Below are 20,206 nucleotides of genomic sequence, written 5' to 3'. Positions count from 1 at the left end.
TTTAACAAGTTTTTAACAATTTTCTCTCCCAGTCCCCTCCCGTGGGAAAAAGAAAAGAAAACTAAACACCTGTGGCAAATGATCAAGAAAAAGAAAACCTTATATTGTCCATGTCCATAAAAGGTGTTCTTCATCTGAAAATTGAGTTTAAGACTTTATCCGAAAGTGGATGGTCCCAAGAGTGTGAAATTGCAAAGTCAAGATTGGAATCCAGGACCCAGTGACTTCCCAGTCTAGTTTTCTTCCCACTGAACAGAATTTAATCCTGCTCAGGCTCATGCTTCCGGAACCCTGTCACAGGGATGCCCCACAGATTGCATAACATTCTGCACCCGCTCCATCCTCTCACAAACATGGTCATACCCTGCCTAGCCACCCCTCCTGCCCAGCCTCCTAGCTTTATCCCTCGCTGTGTGTGCTTACCTGAAACCAGGAGGGCCTGTCCTCTCCTGGGGCTCTGGACACAGCCCAGAGCCAGCCCTTGCTTGGGGCTCCCACGGAGAAGCACAAAGTCTGAAGTACTACTCATGTGGGTGTTCTGGGGAGCCCCTGAGAAAGGAGGGGCTGAGAGGGGTGGAAGGATGATTGGAGGAGAGAAAGGGGGAGGTAGAGGGGACCAGGGGGGCAAAGAGAGAGCCCTGGAAGAGGACGATCTGCTGCTTCCCCTCCAGCCACAGCCTGAAGCCTGGCCAGGTACAGGCCATGCCTGAGTGACCTGCTTGTTTCTCAGGATTGTCTACAGAGATGGGTGGCCCGGGTGGCCCAGGGCTAGAGCAGGCCAGAGATCCCTGAATGAGCATTTCTTTGGAACGGGACCGTCCCAAATAGACCCAAGGAGAGGAGAGCCCCTTTCATTCACCACATCCCCAACTTAACTAGTTTGAGGGCCTCTATTTTGTTCCTGGGAGGCTCTGCCTTTGGGAGGGAGCCCCCATGCACCAGGGTTATGGGCTAGGCGGGCAGCCTGGAGTTTTGCCTCACCACAGAGGCAGCAGGGAAATGAGGGGGTGGGACTTGGAAGGAGCTCCACCCTCGGGCAGTTCCCAGCCCATGAAACAGAGTTGCAGCCAGCAGGCGCTCTCAGATGGGAGCCCTCCGTTCTCCGAGGCGGCCAGGAACCTGGAGGCTCTGAGGACCCAGTCAGGAACCCTTCATTGACAATCGGACGTCGGGGCGGCAGGGAGGGAGCAGCCTGGGGACAGTCCCCCCCAAACTCCCGGCCGGCTCGCTTTTTAAAGAAGACCCTCTTTCCAAGACCTCCCTCACCTGCCTGCTCCTGGAGTTTCCCAGAAGCCGCTTCAAGATGCTCAGGTTATGGGTGCTGGTCCCTCTGCCTCTCAGACCCAAGTGAAGTGGGCTGGCTCTCCAGGGTCTCTTCTCCAACCCATCAAGAAAAAGCACTTTCCTGGGGGAGCTCCTCTCCTCCTTCCCACTTCTCACCCCTGCCTGGGGGGCCTTCGTAGGGCCGAGCATGTTGGTTTTCCTTTGGATCTCAAGCCCCATGTCCCAGGACTTCTGAGTCGATGTCAGCCATGCGGCTGTTCACATGTGTCCTGCAGCTCTTGGCTGGTCTGTCCCTGCCTGCTGGATCCCCCCAGGTAAGGATTCTCTCTTCCCCAAACCCAGCTTCCCCTCCCTTAATCTCCCCCCCAAACATTTGTAAGGCAGAGAGCTGAAGAGTCTGGGAAGTGGGCACAAATGAGGGGGCACCTTAACAGACAGAGACACCCCCCCTTCCCCAACTCCAAAGAGCCAAGGATACCCATAGGCTCCAGGTGCTTCCTAGAAGAACTCTCCTCACATCCTGAATGAAGAACTCAGGTTAAGCCAGCCCCCAAGAGGAAAACCAACCCCAGTTAAGGCTTCTAGCCAGGAAGGGGGTGGAGGGGTAGGGCTGGGGGCTGCAGGGTGGGTTGAGACTATAGGGAAACCACAGCAAAGAGAGGGAGGCTTCCTGTCTGGCCCCAGGGCCTTGGTGGTTTTGCTAAAAGCATCTCCCAGCTAATCCCAGGGCTGGGCCCTGGCCTTGTGGTCAGGGTCCAGGCCCTGGTGACTAGCCCGATGCCTTTGGGACCTCTGACCCAACCAGGCCCTAGAGAAACAGAGAGAATGGAGGGGGCAGGGTGTCCAGGGAGGTAGACTCCTGGGTAGTTGGGGAATCTACTAGATCCATACCTAATTGCTCCAATTACTGTTGAGTGCAAGGGGGCTAACCTGGCCAAGGGGGACCTGGGGGAAAAGGAGACACTACTGTGCCTCTTCCATGGCTTTGACTTAGGTCAGGAGCCCCCCCCCCCCAAGGGTTTCAGGTAGGCTAAGAGGACAATGCTCTCTCTTCTTGGGTTTGACCTCAGTCCCCCCAGATCAGCCTAGCCCCAAGGTCCCCATCTGCTGGCGACTGACCTGGAGGTCCTGAGTCCCTGGGCCAAGAGAAGCTCCCAAGTTCTTTTCCCAGGAGCTGGGGCATGTGGCTTAGGACCTTGGCTCAGTTCCAGCCTGGGTAAAGACGTCCTGCCAAAGGCAATAATATCCCTTCCCACTGCCTAGGGAAGTCCTCTTTCCCACCCAGGTCCTTAATGCTGAAAGCAAGGGTGTTGGGGGGCCGGGGGGGAGAGAGGAGGGGAGGTGAGAAGAGTGGGAGACAGGCCAGGAAAGTAAGGAGATTGCTTCTCAAGCAGAGGAGGGGAGTCCGTTGTTTCCCTGGATGGTCCTGAGGGAGCCAGGCTGCTGAGTGGCCTTGTAGCATTTCTACAACTACCAGCCCCAGTGGCCCCCTGCTCCCACCAGCTGATCTCCCTCCCCACAGGGCTCTGGCACCTCGCCAAGCTGGGACATTAAAGGGGCCAAGGGGATCATGTGGGAGAGCACAGGAAGGGGGATGGGTGGAAGGGAGGCAGAGCCCCAGCAGAGGGGGAAGGCAGAGCTCTATCCTGTAGAACGCTGAAGTTGGAAGGGACCACTGAGATCATCTCATCTCAGGTGAGGAAACTGAGGCTCAGTGAGTTGAAGTATCTCCCCCCAAGGTCTCCCAGCTGGCTACAGCCAGAGCCTGAAAGATAAGTGAGGAAGGGATGGAAAGGGAGGGAACATGAGGTAATGAATGAGTGAAAGGAACTGGGAAGGAAGGAAGGGTTCACAGGTATCCCCATCCCAACTAACTCTTGAGGAGGCTTGTAAATAAAGAGTTGACCACTTTCCCGGCAAAACAACAGTGCCCCTCGCACCCTTCCTTGGGGGTCTCTTTGCAGGACACTAACTCTCCCTTATTCCCATGGATTTCTTTCCTTAGCAGTGGGACCTGTCTCCTGAGAATGGCACCACAGAGGTAGAAGGTAAGTTGGCCAAGGGGAAGGATGGGGAGTCAGTCAATCATGTCCCTTCCAAACTTGTGCCCCCCTCCCAAGACCTGTGTTTTCCTCCTAAATGCTTATTGGTATGAGAAATGGAGGTAAAAGAGCCAGAGGAGGTTTGGCTTGAAAGGGTAAAAAAGTAAAAGTCTGGGGGCTCTAAAATCTGTGAATCCTAAAGCAGTGGTAAAACTGGAAACTGCGTTTATTTTCCCCTTCCCTTCATCTTTACAGACAAGGGTACTGAGGTTTGGAGAGGTTAATGAACTCATCAAGGTCATGTTGCCAATTGGGAGCAGAACAGGAACCAGAATTGGGTTTTCCCAAGTTTTCATGTGGACCCTTTTTCCATGACCCCCACCCTGGGAATATGAGTTGGGGAGAGGGTAGGAAGGGGCCAAGGTAGCAGTGAGGAAAAAGATGAGGGGCAGGAGGGGATGGGCGTTCCCCCTTCAACAGCGCTGCAGCCTCCCGATGCGTTGGGAATCTGACCAGAACTTCCCATTGATTACAAACAGACAAAACCTTAGTAACACCCTCCCTCACTTCTGTGGAGAGGGAATCTTCAAAGCGCAAGCAGGCCTTTGCCAAGCAGACATACGTGCAGAAAGCAGGCTGTGCAATGCCAGGCTCTTCACAGAAACGTGCTAACTGTCCACACGCCACCGCTTTAATCCCCACCAGTCACTTCCCCCTTCCGCCCCCAAAATGAGACATTTCTGTGGGTGAGGAAACATGTACAAGCAGGCACACGAACACTCGTGCTGTTCCCCTCTGGGATAATATCCTGTCTCAGAGCAGGAAACATCCTCTGCCTGCTGGCATCATCCCTTCCCCTCCCTTCCCCAGACGAACCCACCTGCTCTGTGTTCTCTGACCCTCTTGAACCCAGCCAGGTGAGAGAAGCAGCCAACCAAGTCTTAGTTAATGAGCACTTCAGGTGTGCCCACAGGCTGCCAGTCACTGACCTCGGCATGGTGGGGGGATGGAGAGGTGCTCAATGTTCTTACCCAAAAGGGGTCACAACTGAAAAGCCAACTAAACATTAACATAGATGGACCACCTGGGAACAGTGGGAGATATGAGGCAATTCTTCCCCCAGGACCCCCGAGATTTTCTTTGAGACAACCCAATTCAGGACTCATCTAGGTAAAAAGCAGGGTCCTATAAAGGAAAATATAGTAGTCTACATTATAAAGAAGCAGGGTCTGCTTCCTTCTATTGAATCAATGCGGTACTTTGGAAAGGACTTTGGCCTTGGAGCTTAACGACTTGGGTTCAGATTTAGCTTCTGGCACATCATAGCCCTGTGATATTAGATAAGTCATAAGTCTCTTGGTCTCTGTTTCCTTGTCTGTAAAATGAGAGGGTTGTGTTAGATGGCCTCTAAGGGACCTTCCAGCTGCAGATTTATGGTCTGCTGACTGACACTATTATAGCCAAACGATCATACAGTTAATTGGAGAACCACGATTCTGGTCAACCCAAGTATCTCTTGCTTTGAGCCTCATCTAGCCTCCCCTCTCTTGCCCATCCAGGAAAAAGAGAGAGTTGGAAGAATGTGATGTTAGCAGCGAGGAAAGGTAACTGAATCAAAACAGAAGGTTTTATGAAAGATTTTCCAACTGTATCTACTCTTGTGGGAGGCTTTCTCCTGTTAGGCTTGGATTGGTACAGTTAGGCCTGAGTTGGTAAAGTTAGGCCTGGGTTGGTACTTCTCTGTGTTAGGCCTGGGTTGATACAGGTAGGCCTGAGTTGGTACAGTTAGGTCTGAGTTGGTACAGTTAGGTCTGAGTTGGTACATCTCTGTGTTGGGCCTGGGTTGGTACATCTCTTCACAAGGACACCTGCTGTTCTCTAGGCCCTGAGCCAGTGGCCCCACCCGGCCCCTCTCCCTTCCCTCCCGGCAGGCAACAAGCATGAAAAGTTTTCTTTCAGGCACTGAACATTTCCCTTCTTGGGTCTCCGCCCAGCAGGGATGGGAAACTGGAGCCAGATGGGTTCAGCAGGCGGCTTTCGTGTAAAGGGGGAGAGAGATAGAAAAACCCTCCAGTAACACTGAGAAAATCCCTCTCAGAGGGGCTGCCTGGTCATTCTAAACCAGCCCGACACCAAGCAGGCCTGCTTGGTGCTCTCTGCACTCCCCCCACCTCCAAGCCCAGCCAAATGTCTGGGAGGAAGAGTCTGGGTGTGAGTTGGGAAGGCCTTAAGGAACACTATGGAATGGGGAGAAAGAACAGGCACAGAAAGCCCTCTGCAGAGTTGTTTCCCAGATTATCAAATGAAATGTAGATAACATACTTGACAAAGTAATTTATTACTAAGAACTTGTAGTAGTAGTAGTAGTAGTAGTAGTAGTAGTAGTAGTAGTAGTAGTAGTAGTAGTAGTAGTAGTAGTAGTAGTAGTAGTAGAGTGGGAATTTTTAAGCTTTTTTTTGTACCATGAATAGCTCTGGGAAAGCTTATGAACTCCTCAGAATAATGTGGGGTTTTTTTTTTGTTTTTGTTTTTGTTTTTTTTAGGCAATGGATGTCAAGTGACTTGCCCAGGGTCACACAGCTGGGAAGTGTCTGAGGCCAGATTTGAACCTAGGACCTCCTGTCTAGGCCTGGCTCTCAATCCACTGAGCTACCCAGCTGCCCCCTCAGAATAATGTTGGGTTTTTTTTAAATGACTTTGTTTTTATTTTGTTTTGTTTTGTTTTTAAACCCTTAACTTCGGTGTATTGTCTCATAGGTGGAAGAGTGGTAAGGGTGGGCAATGGGGGTCAAGTGACTTGCCCAGGGTCACACAGCTGGGAAGTGGCTGAGGCCGGGTTTGAACCTAGGACCTCCTGTCTCTAGACCTGACTCTCACTCCACTGAGCTACCCAGCTGCCCCCTTCAGAATAATGTTTTTAAGTAAAGTTTTATTTTAAGCATAAAATAAAATATATTGCAAAAGAAAATGTTCTTATTGAAATGCAGTTATTATGATTAAAAGCAAACAATTTCATGTAACAGGGGCAGCTAGGAAGCACAGTGGATAGAGTACCAGGCCTGGAGTCAAGAGGACCTGAGTTCAAATCTTGCCTCAGATACTTTCTAGCTATATGACCATAGGCAAGTCACTTAACTCCAATTGCCTAGTCCTTACCAGTCTTCTGTTTTAGAATTGATACCAAGAAGGTAAGCACTTAAAAATAAATAAATAAATAAAGTTTCTGGACCCTAGGTTAAGAAGATCTGTTGTAGGGGGTGACTAGGTGGCTCAGTGGATGGAGACGCAACCCTGGAGATGGGAGATCCTGGGTTCAAATCTGGCCTCAGACACTTCCTAGCTGTGTGACCCTGGGCAAGTCACTTAATCCTCATTGCCTAGCCCTTTCTCACTCTTCTGCCTTGGAACTAAGTCATTGTTTTGATTCTAAGGTAAGGAATTTTTTTTAAAGAAGCACTGTTATAGAGATAGTAGATATAGCATTATGATAGAAAGTCAGACTCAAAGCCAGGAGGCCCTGAGTTTAAGTGCAACCTCTGACACACACACAGCAAGTCATTTAATTTCTTAGTATTCTAGACTACTTTCAGAAACCATGTGTTGCATTGGTAGATGGAATATCTTCACTTGGATGTTACCACTACCAATGAAATCACAATCCCTGTCCCTTTCCTGATGATGACGATGATGATGATGATGATGAAGATGAAAGGCTGGAGCAGAGCAGTGACATCTGTGTCTGTCCCACTCCCCCTGCCACCTTTGCTTTCCAAAAAACATCTCAGGAGGAGGAAGCTGAGGATGAGAAAACTGAGGCAAACACATTTTAAGTGACTTGTCCAGGGTCACATAGTTTGTAAGTGTTTGAGGCTAGGTTTGAACTCACAAAGATGAGTCTTCCTGACCCCAGGCCCAGCCCTCTATCCACTGCACCATCTGCAGGTTCTAGGAAATAGAGGGCTGTGAGCATGTTCCCCCCTACTTCCTCCCCACCGCCCCCAGCCCCTGCCCCCTGAAGCTTCCTGGCCTCTCACCTAGGGAAATCAGGCCTTACAGGAGCTGCTGAAACAGCGTTTACACGGAAAGAGAGAGGAAAAGGGAAATCATTGTCTCTTTCGGCTGCCAGGACAGTCATTTTTGCTTAACCCGCCTGCTCCCCTCTGACCTGGGATGGATAAAAAGCTGTCACCAGCTCAATGGGAACTGCAGGAGGGGAGAGCTCAGAATGCTCCTTTTTGATTGAAGGGGCCACTTACAGAAAAAAAATCTGCCTTGGACTACTGGCAGCACCTTCTATCTTACCTTAGCCATTGGATCTTTTTTTCTTTTAATATTGTTTCCAACCCAATGAGATTAAATGCTTAGAATAACATCATTATACCGTGATGGCTTCAGACTAAACATATAGCTCATGAAGCGAAAGTGTTCTGTGCTATTCCCAGTCCCTGGGTGGCAAAGGCAATCTCCAGGCTGCCTGCGCTCTCCTCCGAGGCTCTTATAGGCTTGGGATCATGTCAAGAGCCCCCAGCTCTATCCCCTTGATCAGAGAGGACCCTTATCTTAGACCCTTCGACCTTCTCTGGCCCTGAGAGGCTTGGGATTTTGGAGAAGTTATGGACAGGCTCACAGAAGGCAGAGCCAAGGGTAGCCAGCCTACCTTGTCTCTCTGACCCTCTAGCTCAGTCCTGAAGTGTGACTGACAGCCAGATAAACATCAGCGTATTGGCCCCACAGAGGCCATCTAGGCCACGTGGACAGTTGGGTCCCAGGTATTTTCCATGGACTCTCCTCTTTTCCTAATGGTCTCTGCTTGGGCCAAGGTTTATTTTTCCTCTGGGATTACCTCAAGACCCATGCCATCATCTGCTGGGTGGAATGGACTCTGGCCCCTTCCACTGTCTCAGAATAGCAAGCAAGCAAAAGGGAAGTGTTAGCTGGGTGGGGGGCAGGGGCAGAGAAGGGAGATTTCTGTAGGACATAAGGCATTAGGGACTCGGGGTGACTCAACTCTAGTCCTCTGTCTACTAATACCCCAGGAGAATGTTCAAATTGAGCATGGCTACCATTACACATGATGTGTCAAATGGTCGTTTCCCTCCTTACCTTCCCACAACTAGTCTGGTCCTAATTCACAGAATATCGCAGAATCTTAGAGAGATGGAAGGGACCTTAGAGGTCATCTAATCCAGGGGTTCCTAATTGTTTGTGTGTCATGGACTCTTTTGGCAATCTGCGGAAGTCTATGGACCCCATCTCAGAATCATTTTTTTATTGCCTTCCTTAATAATAGAAGAAAATGCCAAATTTCAGTTAGAGGTTAATGGAAATAAAGATGTACATGTATAATTATAATTATTATTTTTTCTTATCCAAGTTCATAGGCTCCCTGAAATCTATCCATAGATCCCTTGGGGGCTTATGGACCAGAGATAAAGAACCTCTGACCTAGGTCAATCCCTCTCATCTTGCAGAGGAAGAAACTTGGGCCTAGAAAGATTTAATGACTTATCCATTTGAGTAATGGCAAAACTTGGCCTAAAAGTCAGATCTTTCAACTGAAAGTGAGTTTTTTTTACTCTACCTTATTGAATAAGTTTGTTTTCTGGTTGGGTCTAGGTTTCCCCACAGGGAAGTATTTCTTTTGGGGGTGTTATACATCATTTCAGAGGAAACTAGGTGGCTCTGAATCAATGAAGAGTTTAATAGTGCTTCAGTGGGGAGCAAGGTAGCCTAGAGATCCTAAAGTTGATTATTCCTTTTAAAAGTATAGGAGAGGATATAGAAGATATAGAAAAACTTCATTCTGACCATCAAGGAGCTTGTAAACTAGAGACCTCATGGTTGTAGAGCTGGAAAGAGATTTAGAGTCTAGACCTGTGATGGCCAACCTATGGCACATGTGCCAGATGGGGCTGCTCCCTTTCCCATCTCCATGCATACCTGAGGACATTTCTCTCATCACCCACTCCAGAGCGCTTCCTCCCTCTCCTGTTTGGAGTAAGGTGGGGGACTCACATGCAGCATGAAGGTTGCGGTTTGGACACTTGGTCTCTAAAAAGTTTGCCATCCCTGATAAAACATCTATTCCAAACTCCTGGTTGTACTGATATGGAACTGATGCTGAGATAACTAAGAACTAGGTACCCAATAAAGGACAAAATATATACCTATATAGACTATCTGGGATCTTCTTCCCTGTAAGGAGTCAGCATGATACAAGGGAAAAATTACTGGCTTTACAGTCTGAGGACCTGTGTTTAGATCCTGCTTCTGATACTAGCTTACAGGTGTGACCCTGAGCAAGTCACATAAGTTTTTTTGGCCTCAGTTTCCTCATCTGTAAGATGAAAGGGTTGAACTAAATGGCTTATGAGGGCACAGCTTGATGGTTCAGTGGATTAAGAGCCAGGCCCAGAGAGGGCAGTTCCTGGGTTCTAATCTGGTCTTAAGACACTTCCTAGCTCTATGACCCTGAGTAAGTCACTTAACTCCCATTGCCTAGCACTTATCATTCTTCTGCCTTGGAACTAATACACAATCTTGATTCTAAGGTGGGAGGTAAGGGTTAAAAAAAAAAATTAGGTGGCCTATGAGGTCCCTCCCAGTTCCAGATCTGTGTCTGAAATCATCCCAGTCAACTGGAGAATCAAGATTCAGGCCAAAGCATAACTTGCTTTAGATCTTTCCTGTGAAAAGGATGTGACTTGCCCAAGGTCACCCAGGTAGTAAGCAGAACTGACTCCAAAGGCAGCCATCTTTATACTATAGCATTGTGCCTATCCTAAAGAATATGACATCTACTGCCTTAGAATGTTCACACGTATGAGTGCCATGTTCTCTGATAGACTCCAAGTGCTACGGGAGCTCAGAGAGGAGTGTCCACTCTCAGAGAAAGAGAGAGAGAGAATTGGGCTGAATGTTCAGGGAAGGCTTGATGGAGGAGACAGAAACTAATCTGGGTTTGGAGGATAGGATTTGGAATGATGAAGGAAACCACATAAGAGAGGACACTGTGATGGGACAGAACAGAGGGTGTTTGTGAGACAGTGAGGAAAATGGCGTGGCTAGAGCACAGAATTTATGGCGGAGACGTAGGAGAGAGTTTGAAGAGGGAGGAAGGGGCCAGATTATGAAGGACCTTGAAAGATAGACAAAGAAGTCCAGACTTCATTCATAAGGAAATAGCTGTTGAAGGTCTTTGAGCTAGGAAGCGATAGGATGCTTTGTGGTCGTGTCACTCAGCTCCAGCCTTTCCAGGGAGACCTGAGACCTTCTCTCCCAAGGTTCTCAGGACGAGCAAGTCCAATAGGCTTCTCTCAGTGGAACCCTACACGGCTTATACAAAACCAGATTTGGGCCAGAAAATCCTCAAGTTCATTAATCATTATTTTAAAAAAATTTATTGATGCTTTTTGTTTTTATATCAGCCATTTAAAAAGAGTAATCTTACACTCAGGGGGAAGCTAGGTGGCTTAGTGGATTGAGAGCCAGGCCTAGAGATGGGAGGTCCTGGGTACAAATCTGGCCTCAGACACTTCCTAGCTACATGACCCTGGGCAAGTCACTTGACCCCCATTGCCTAGCACTTAGCACTTTTTCCCTTTGGAACTGATACACAGTATTGATTCCAAGACACAGGGAGGGTTTAAAAAAATTCTACAATCAAGGAAAATGAGCCTTCACTTTTTTTGTTTTTAAAACCTTTACCTTCTATCTTGGAATCAGTTCCAAGGCAGAAGATTGACAAGGGCTGGGCAACTAGAATTAGTGACTTGCCCAGGATCACACAGCTGGGAAGTGTCTGAGGCTAGATTTGAACCCAGGACCTCCCATTTCTAAGCTTGGTTCTCAATTCCACTAAGCCACCTAGCTGTCTACTATCTTCTCTCTTAACAACAGGCAAAGTGTATTATCAGTTATAGGTTCTTGTATTTTGGTGAGCATCTTTGTGGTATTTATTGGATTCCTTTTTCTTTTTTTTTAGACCTTACCTTCTGCCTTAGAATCAATACTCTGTATTGGCTCCAAAGCAGAAGAGCAGTAAGGGCTAGGCAATGGGGGTTAAGTGACTTGCCCAGGGTCATATAGCTAGGAAGTGTCTGAGGCCATATTTGAACCTAGGACCTCCCGTCTCTAGGCCTGGTTCTAAATCCACTGATTGCTGCTCCCTCTATTATTTTTATATAAGTTAATTCCAACTACAAAACATAGATGGTAGATTTGGAAGAAGGCAAGTCAGGACCTTTGCAATTATTCTTGCCAATGGGTCCCATTAACTACATACAAAATTCTGTCTTTTGAAACTTAAAACTGTCCATTTTAATAAACACATGGTGAAAACAAAAATTATCCAGGGTTACCCAGCTAAGGAAGAGTCTGAGGCCAAATTTGAACCCAGGATCTCTCATCTCTAGGCTCGGCTCTCTATCCACTGGGCCACCTAGTTGTCCCTGCCTTCACTTGTAATAAAGAAAAACATAATTAAACAAAATGAACCTATACAGAGACTACATTTGACAGTTAATGCTATAAGGCTATGCTCATAGTCACCTGCCTCTCTGCCAAAAGGAGGAAGATGTTTACTTATCTCTTCTCCAGAGCCAGGATTAGTCATTCAGATTCTCTTTGACGTTCTTCTGGTTTATGATATGGTAGCTGTGGTGCATGTTATTCTCCTCATTTCCTACAATGTGTTGTGTGTATTCTAGAAGGGATTCTCTTTCAGGCACAGATCATAGATTTTGAGCTGGGAAAGGACTTCATTTTACAGATGAGGAGGCTGAAATTGAGATAGGCTGGGTGACTTGGCCAACGTCATAGTAAGTCTGAAGCAAAGTCTCTCTGACTCAAACAAAAGCACTTTATCCTCTAAACCAGAGATGTCAAACTCACAGCCAAATTGGGGCAGGAACCTCACTGAAATCTAATTTGGAAATGTTTAACAAAATAAATAAAAATACAATACGTCATTAAGTCATTGCAGTCCTGTCAGACTCTTCCTGACCCCATTTGGATTTTCTTGGCAAAGATACTGGAGTGGTTTGCCATTTCCTTCTCCGGCTCATTTTTTTGAAACCTTTACCTTCTGTCTTAGAATTGATACTAAGTATTGGTTCTGAGGCAGAAGAGCAGTAAGGCCTAGGCGATGGGAGTCAAGTGACTTGTCCGGGGTCACCCAGCTAGGAATTGTCTGAGACCAGATTTAAACCCAGGACCTCCCATCTCTAGGCCTGGCTCTCTATCCCCTGTGCCACCTAGCTGCCCTTCCAGGTCATTTTACAGATGAGGAAACTGAATCAAACAGGGATAGATGACTTGCCCAGAGTCACACAGCTAGTAAATGTCTGAGGCTGGATTTCACCTTGAGAAGATGAAGCTTCCAGATTCTAAGACCAGTGCTCTATCCACCACACCACCTAGCTGCCTGCCCTACAATATGACATAGATAATGCTAATTTGTGGTTTTCTATGTCATTATGGGGCCTGCAGGGATCCATTTCTACTTGAATTTAATAACATTGCTCTACTACCTCTCTCTGGAATTGGCTTAGATGGCCCTGGAGTTCCCTTTCAACTCAGAAATTCTAAGATTCCATGAAGTCTTCCCATATTTCCCAGAATTTCTCATTGTCATCATCTCCCATTCCATTCATCTGCCACAATTTAACTATTTTCCAATCAACTGACACTCCTTTTTGTTTCTCATTTTTTGCCACCACAAGATAGTGTCCAGCAGGCATTCACCTTGTTCTATTGAGTGAACATGGGACCCTGAACTTGAGATCAGAGTCTGAGTTCTACTTCTGCCATTTCCTAGGCATGTGACTCTAGGCAAGTCACAACTCCTCCTCCAGGCCTTGGTTTCCTTAGCTGCAAATAGGGATAGAAAAATCTGTACCTTACAAGGCCGAGGATCAAATGCAATAGTGTATGTAAATATATTAGTTTTCTGTTCATTGGGAAGTGCACAATTATTATAATGGGTTCTAAGTAGGTGAGAAGGGTATACAGGCTTATGTATGCTTCTGGCACTATATCTGAAGCGAGAAAGGGATAAAAGTGAGACTTTCAATCTCATACGGGCAGTTGGTAGCATAGAGGATAGAGCTGCAGATCTGGAGTCAGGAAGATCTGGGTTCAAATATGGCCTCAGATATTTCCTTATTTGTGTTATCCTGGGTAAGCCACTTCACCCCAATTGCCTAGCCTTTGCCGTTCTCCTTGGAACCAATACTAAATGTAAAGGTTTAAAAAACAAAGAACTGATAATAAGACAGAAAGTAAGGGTTTAGAAAAAAATTTCACACCCATCCTAAAGGAGCCCAGTACAACTCAGGCTAAGAAAACAATTCTGCAGCTCAGTTCAATACAGTCTATATTAGTAATCAGCTACATGTCCAATACTATGCTATGTGCTGCAAAGATTACAGAAGAAAGATAGGGTTCCTACATCTTTTTTTTTTGTAGGCAAACAGGGTCACATAGCTAGTAAGTGGCTGAGGCTGGATTTGAACTCAGATCTTCCTGATTCCAAGCCCAGCTCTCTATCCACTGTGCCACCTTGCTGCCCTAGTTTCTACATTCTAAGAGAATATCTGAGGACATTTAAGTAGCATAGCAAGATAAATGTACAAAAAATTCATCTTTATAAACCTAGGTGTATACTACCCCATGGTTTATACTATACAATTGGGTAGTGGGATATATTGTAGGAAATACAACTATGATGCAACCAGGGACCACAACTGGAAAGGCACATGCATAGAGACATATGTGACTAGGGCATGCTTCTGATACTGTGAAACCACCAGGATCCTCTACTGATATGATCAGGGGAGCTGCTTTCTCTGCTGAATGGTGTCCTCTGCTTCTCCTTTTACTTTGCTTTCTCCTGGTCATCTCTTCTTCTGCACTCTGATATCATCTGCTGGTCTTTGGCTACTGTGTGATCTCTTTCCCCTTAGGAGGAGGGGTATGCCCCTTCGCCAGCTTGATAACCCTCCAGGGTCCGTCTTTTGCTCTTTTGTGTTGCAAAACCCCGGCCAGCCAGTTAAAGAAATCCTTTGGTAATTGTGTCTGTCTACGGAAGTCCTCTTCTTTTGCTACTGGCATTATAGATGAGTGAGTTAGGGTCTAAAATTCCTTTTAACTCCTATTATAACTCTCTGGCAGGAAACTGGGAACCCTCAAAACTATTTCCACTCAACAAAACTGCCAGTCAGCTGAGATGAAGAAATTCCTTTCAAGGCTCTTTAATGACCCTCCTTACCATGTAAGCTGAGCATCTGCTATGTGTAAGGCACTGTTCATAGATGGTTAGGAGAATAAAATCTAGGTAAATAGGAAGTAATATGCTGAAAGAGTCTGTAAAGAAAATAAATAAGACCCGAGTGTCATTGACTTTAGTGCTTGTGAAGGGAGAAACGATCCCCATATTTCCCCTCTAGATCTCGGCTCCTCACCCTCTTTGTCTCCTTGTAGTGTTGCCCTTCCAAGAGGTGTGGGGCCGAAGCTTTTGTCGCTCACTGGAGAAGCTGGTGGATGTTGCGACTGAGTATCCAGGGGAAGTGGAACACATGTTCAGCCCATCCTGTGTCTCACTGAGGCGTTGCACTGGCTGCTGTGGGGATGAGAACCTCCATTGTGTTGCTGTGGAGACAACCAACGTCACCATGCAGGTAGGATCCTCTACCTACTCCCTTAGACTGATAAGGTTTCTGAGCCCAGGGTGCACCTTTCCTGAGGTTCCCCTCTTTTTCCATCACTAGAATTTATCTAGTTTTTCACCTATCACTGTCCAAAGCAGGCCAGTCCTAGAGACTGAAACATTCATTCATTCACTCAATATGTACTTTACTAAACACTATTAAATATTATATATATATATTAGATTAAATACTATTAAAATTTTTTAAGTTCTAGAGCTAGTGATTCATACCTTATCACCCTATCTCCCACATTTTGTATAGGGTAGTAATTTTTTTTTTTAAAACCCTTGACTTCCATCTTAGAATCAATACTATATATTGGTTCTAAGGCAGAAGACTGTAAGAGCGAGGCAATGGGAATTAAGTGACTTGCCCAGGGTGTCTGAGGCCAGATCTGACCCCAGAACTTCCCTCTCTAGGCCTGGTTCTCAATCCCCTGAGCCATCTAGCTGCCCCATAGAGAAGTAATTGTTAATACTATTAGCTGGGAGCAGAGGGACCCCTTGAAATGGTTCCAGGTTTCTCTGTAACTGGGATCAGCTGGAAGAAATGCTGGGCTCTAATGAGACAGTTGATTCCTTGGTTCCACAGTAGGAAAGGCTGTAGCACCATAGATGCTCTCTGGTACCCAGTGAGCTGCTCGTCTGGCTCTCATAGGAGTATATGGTGCAGACACTAGGAGGACTTAGAGGCAAACTCTTTTCTTCTTTCCAAGGAAGCAGGAGAGAATGCAATGGGGAGACATTCTGCTTTAGGGGAGAGAGACTAGGTCTTTCTAGAACAGGGGTCCTTAACCATTTTTTTTCTTGTGCCACAGGTCCCTTTGGCAGTGTGGTGAAGTCTATGAACCCCTTCTCAGAATAACTTTTTGTTGCCTCCATAATTGAAGGAAAAGCAAAATTTTAGTTAGAAGTCAGTGGAAATAAATTTGTCACTTTTTCCTCCTTCCAAGTTCATAGTATCCCCTGAAATCTATCCATAAACCCCAGGTTAAACCCACTATTCTAGAGGGGAAATAGATGGGGAATTGTAAGGTTCCTCCTACTTACCCTTCACACTTTATAACCAGGATCTTTTTTGCCTTTCCAGCTTCTGAAGATCAAGTCTGGGGAACAGCCATCCTACATGGAATTAGCATTCACTGAGCATGTGCGGTGTGAGTGCAGGTACGGGATCCCTGCTTCTCACCACCCACGTGGCACAGGCTGTGACCAGGGAGCTAGGCACTCTGGGGCCTGCCCTGGAGGGTACTAGCATTTCTATTGTCCTGCCCTGCCCACCCAGGGGATGGGAGATGGAATCATAGAAAGAGTCACAGAGTTCACATCCTGGTTCTGGCCTTACTTGCCTGTGTGACCTTGGGCGAATCCCTTAACCTCGATGGGCCTCATTTTCCTCATCTGTTTAAAAAAAAAAGAAAAGAAAAAAGGGGTGGGGTCGGACTAAGTGATCTGTAAGGGCTTTTCTAAATTGAATCCCAAGATCCAATTAAAGGCTTTATAATTCTGGGAGATGTGGCATTTTAGAAGCAGACACTCCTACTTTCCCAGTGGGCCACTATTCAGAGGGCATTTCATTCATCACGTAGCTCCACAACCCAGACTGCTAATTTCTTTGAGAGCTTGTCTTCAGGTTCCTAGGCTCTCCTCTCTTGGAAACCAAGGTCCTTGGCTTGAAGTGTTGTGATCTGTGAGAACTCTTGAACAGCAAATCAGTGGCTGAGACAGACGGGTAGTCAGGTCTCTGCTGAGGCCTTCTGCATTTTGTTTCCTGGGTTTTTGGAGACAGGGAAATAATTAACTCACCAAGAGGCACTCTGGCTGCAGCTGCATTTAATTTCCTAGTCCTTTGTTCATCTTCCCCACTCCCCACCACCACTCCCCGCACCTCCCCTTCTTGCATTTGCCTGGAGAGGTAGAACCAACAGCTGGTTTACAGCTGTGTGGCAGAATGGGAAGAGGACTCCTGGGTCCTGTCCAAAAAACAGGAAAGAGATGTTTGAATAACTGCTAATCATGCAGGGCTTTACAAGTGCTGGGGTACTCAGTCCTGGGGTTGCTGGGAGGAAGCTGTAGTCCTGGGAACCCTAGCAACCAAGCACAACTACAGCCACTCACTGGGAACCTGATGGAGCTTAAAAGTTTTGGAGGCTGATCTTAGCTCTGGGGCAATGATGCTTGGAAAATTGGAGCAGGTTCCATAGCCTCTTGATAGAACAAGAGGACAAGTCCATCTGAGTGCAGCCTGCCCTGGGAAGGGACTCTTTGTTAGGTCAAAGGAAAACACATGTGGTTTCTTTAAAGTTACAGGCCATGGCCAAATCCTTCCCCTGAATCATAGGGCCCCAAGAACTCCCGCCCCAGCTCGAGGGGCATAGAAAGAATGGCTCATTGTCCCTTCGGTCCAGGGGGTAGAGCAGAAGACCTTACTGCTAGCATAAGGGGCCAGGAAAAGATGACATTTTCAGGGATCGGGAACTCCTAAGTGCAAGGGAAGATGCTATTCCTTTTCTCCTTGGCCTCTGGGCTAGAGGTAACGAAACTCAATAGCTTGAGGAATCCCTAAATTGTCAGTGAAGGGCCCCAACTAAGAATGGAACCTTTGTGGTCCCACCCCACATGCCCATTACATGTTTTACTATCACTGCCCTCCTCACTGTGCCAACTCAGAGCTGCACAGAGCGGGCTTTACCTCAGCTTTGGCTCCTAACCTTGTGGATATAGCCACTATACCTGGAGTTGGAAAGACACAAGTTCAAATCCTGCCTTGGACACCTCCTGGTTGTGTGAACTGGGACAAATCATTTCACTTTTCTCAGTTTCCGTAGCTGTAAAATAGGGTTGATAATAATAGTACCTACCTTACAGGGTTTCACACTGTGAGGAACAAATGAGAATATATGTGATGTACTTTGCAAATCTTAAAGCACTATATGTTAGCTATTATTATTATATTAGCTATTGTTCCATCCTTTGATGATCCACTACATTTTTTTTTTTGAGAGAAGAGAGTCTAGGCCAAAGTATTATTAGTGGAAAGAGCTTCCCTGGTGAGGAAATTTCCTCAATGTGGATAGGCAACTTTTCTTTTCCTTACCTTCTGTCTGAGTGTCAATACAAAGATCTACTCCAAGGCAAAAGAATGAAAAAGGCTAGGCAACTGAGTGTAAGTGACTTGTTCAGGGTCACACAGCTAGGAAGTGTCTGAGGCCAGATTTGAAACCCACACATTCTTTCTGTAGCTTTTTAGATTTCTTAGGGGCACCTTGAGGTTAAGTTTTTTTGCCTCGGGTCATAAAGTCAGCGGGTATCAGAAGTCAGACTTGAACTCAGATTATCCTGATTCCAAGTTCACCTCTTTATCCACTATGCCATGATTACTTTGACCCACGTGAGCTGGTCTTGATTTTATCTGATATCTTTAACAATTTCAAAGTGCTTCTAAGTACATGAACTCATTTTATCCTCACTGCAGTCCTCTAAGGGGTATGTGGGAGTGTGGGTTTTGGGGGGCGGGGGACAGGGATTATTGGTATTATACCTATTCTTAAAATGAAGCCAAAGCAGTTAAGTGACCTGCGCAAGAATCTCAGATCTCAACAAAATGGGTACTCTCTCCAGTGATACAGAAAGCAATCCCATCCCTGCTTCATCGTTCTTCCTGACTTTTGCCCATGTTTGCCACACACTAAGGTGAACAAAATACTTTCCTCAAGCTCCAAAAGAGGCAGGGGGTGCCATTTTTGTTCCCATTTTACAGTTGAGGAAACAGAGGTTTAGCAAAGCTAATCAGTTTTCTAATCATAGAGCTAGTACATGTCAAAACAAGAGAACTCCAGTTTTCTGACCCCTAGACCAGTTTCCTTTCCCCAGAACCCTGCCACCTCCCAAGCATGCATAGAACTTCAGTATCATTTGTACCCCATGCTGAACTTCTCTTCGGAGGCCCACCTCCTGAGGATTTCACACCAGGACAGATCCCCCCCCCCACTACAAGACTGACCCTCGAAGCTGAAGCCTGACGGCCAAACAGAGCACTTGGGAGATTCGCTCTTCTCGGCTCTCACCTCCGAGCTGAACACCAGACTGGTGCCACCACATCCACTTGAGCCTCGAGGGACTCTCCTCCTCCTCCTCCTCCTCCTCTAAACAAGAAAAAGAGAAAACACAACCGGAGTACTTTGTTTTCCAGTTGAGCAGCCACAAATACCATGAGGCAGGATCACCATATGCCTGAGAGGTGAAGGTTCTTTTGGTTACAACGGACTCTCCGCTCCCTGTTCTCATACACCCCCTGACCACTGCTGGTCTTCTGGCCTCCAGGATCTATATTTCTGTGCATCTCTCTGGATTTGATGCTCCAGAAGGCTGCCTGAGAAAAGGAGAGCTGGCTAATCTCGTGTTAGAAACCAGTTAATATTACTGATGAGGATGACCAGGGCCAGCTAGGTGGCTTAGTGGACAGAGGCCAGGTCTGGAGCCATTGTTCTCAGCCATGTGACTCTGGGCAAGTCACTTTAACTCCAATCACCTAGCCCTTACCACACGTCTGCCTTGGAACTGATACTTAGTATTGATTCTAACAGAGAAGGTAAAAAGTTTAAACTATATATATATATATACATATATATATATATAACTGATGACCTGCCATGTACTAGCTATTCTAAAGAGCCTCTGCTCTCCCTCTCCTTTCCTCTAGAGCTGGGGCCCAGATACTTACCCAATAGTTTATGCATCCTTTTTTTTTATAAAAAGTGAAGGATTAGAAATAGACAAAGAGGAAGGGATTGAAGGGAAGAGAGGTTGAGGTGTGGATCCACTGACTTTGAACCAGCAAAAATACTGGCGTTCTCAGAGATTAATTTTTAAAATGTTTTTAATTGATTTGTTTTTTGTTGTTTTTTTTTTTCCAAATGACTATCATTTCTAATACCCCTTTCTCCAATGGAACTTTCTCCCTAACCCTCTCTGCTCTTTGTATGGATCTATACGATTTCACGGACTTAGGGAACTTCTCATGTGGAACATGGAAACTCCCTTCACTGTTGCAAAAATCTTAGTTGACTAGAGGCATTGAGAGGTAACTTATTCAAGATCAAATTGCTGGGGTGTGTGGATGTGAGAGAGACAGACAGATAGACAGATGGACAGATGGAGAGACAGAGAGAGA

The 20,206-nt window shown here is 46.5% G+C and overlaps 1 protein-coding gene across 1 annotated transcript in view; it reads left to right on the top strand.

Moving 5' to 3' along the window:
• Positions 1-1,102: 1,102 nt before the first annotated feature.
• The window catches only part of PGF (placental growth factor), a 22,830-nt gene continuing 3,726 nt past the window's right edge, over positions 1,103-20,206 (top strand). Inside the window, exons 1-4 of the mRNA XM_044662084.1 lie at positions 1,103-1,598; positions 3,290-3,332; positions 14,808-15,004; positions 16,124-16,200. Coding sequence (XP_044518019.1) covers positions 1,524-1,598; positions 3,290-3,332; positions 14,808-15,004; positions 16,124-16,200 — 392 coding nt within the window. The 5' untranslated portion in view covers positions 1,103-1,523. The remainder of the gene's footprint in view (positions 1,599-3,289; positions 3,333-14,807; positions 15,005-16,123; positions 16,201-20,206) is intronic.

This window comes from Gracilinanus agilis, chromosome 2, assembly GCF_016433145.1.
Source record: "Gracilinanus agilis isolate LMUSP501 chromosome 2, AgileGrace, whole genome shotgun sequence".
Classification (NCBI taxonomy): Eukaryota; Metazoa; Chordata; class Mammalia; order Didelphimorphia; family Didelphidae; genus Gracilinanus; species Gracilinanus agilis.
Note: the sequence above shows the minus strand (reverse complement) of the source record. Positions and strands in the feature narration are given on the sequence as shown.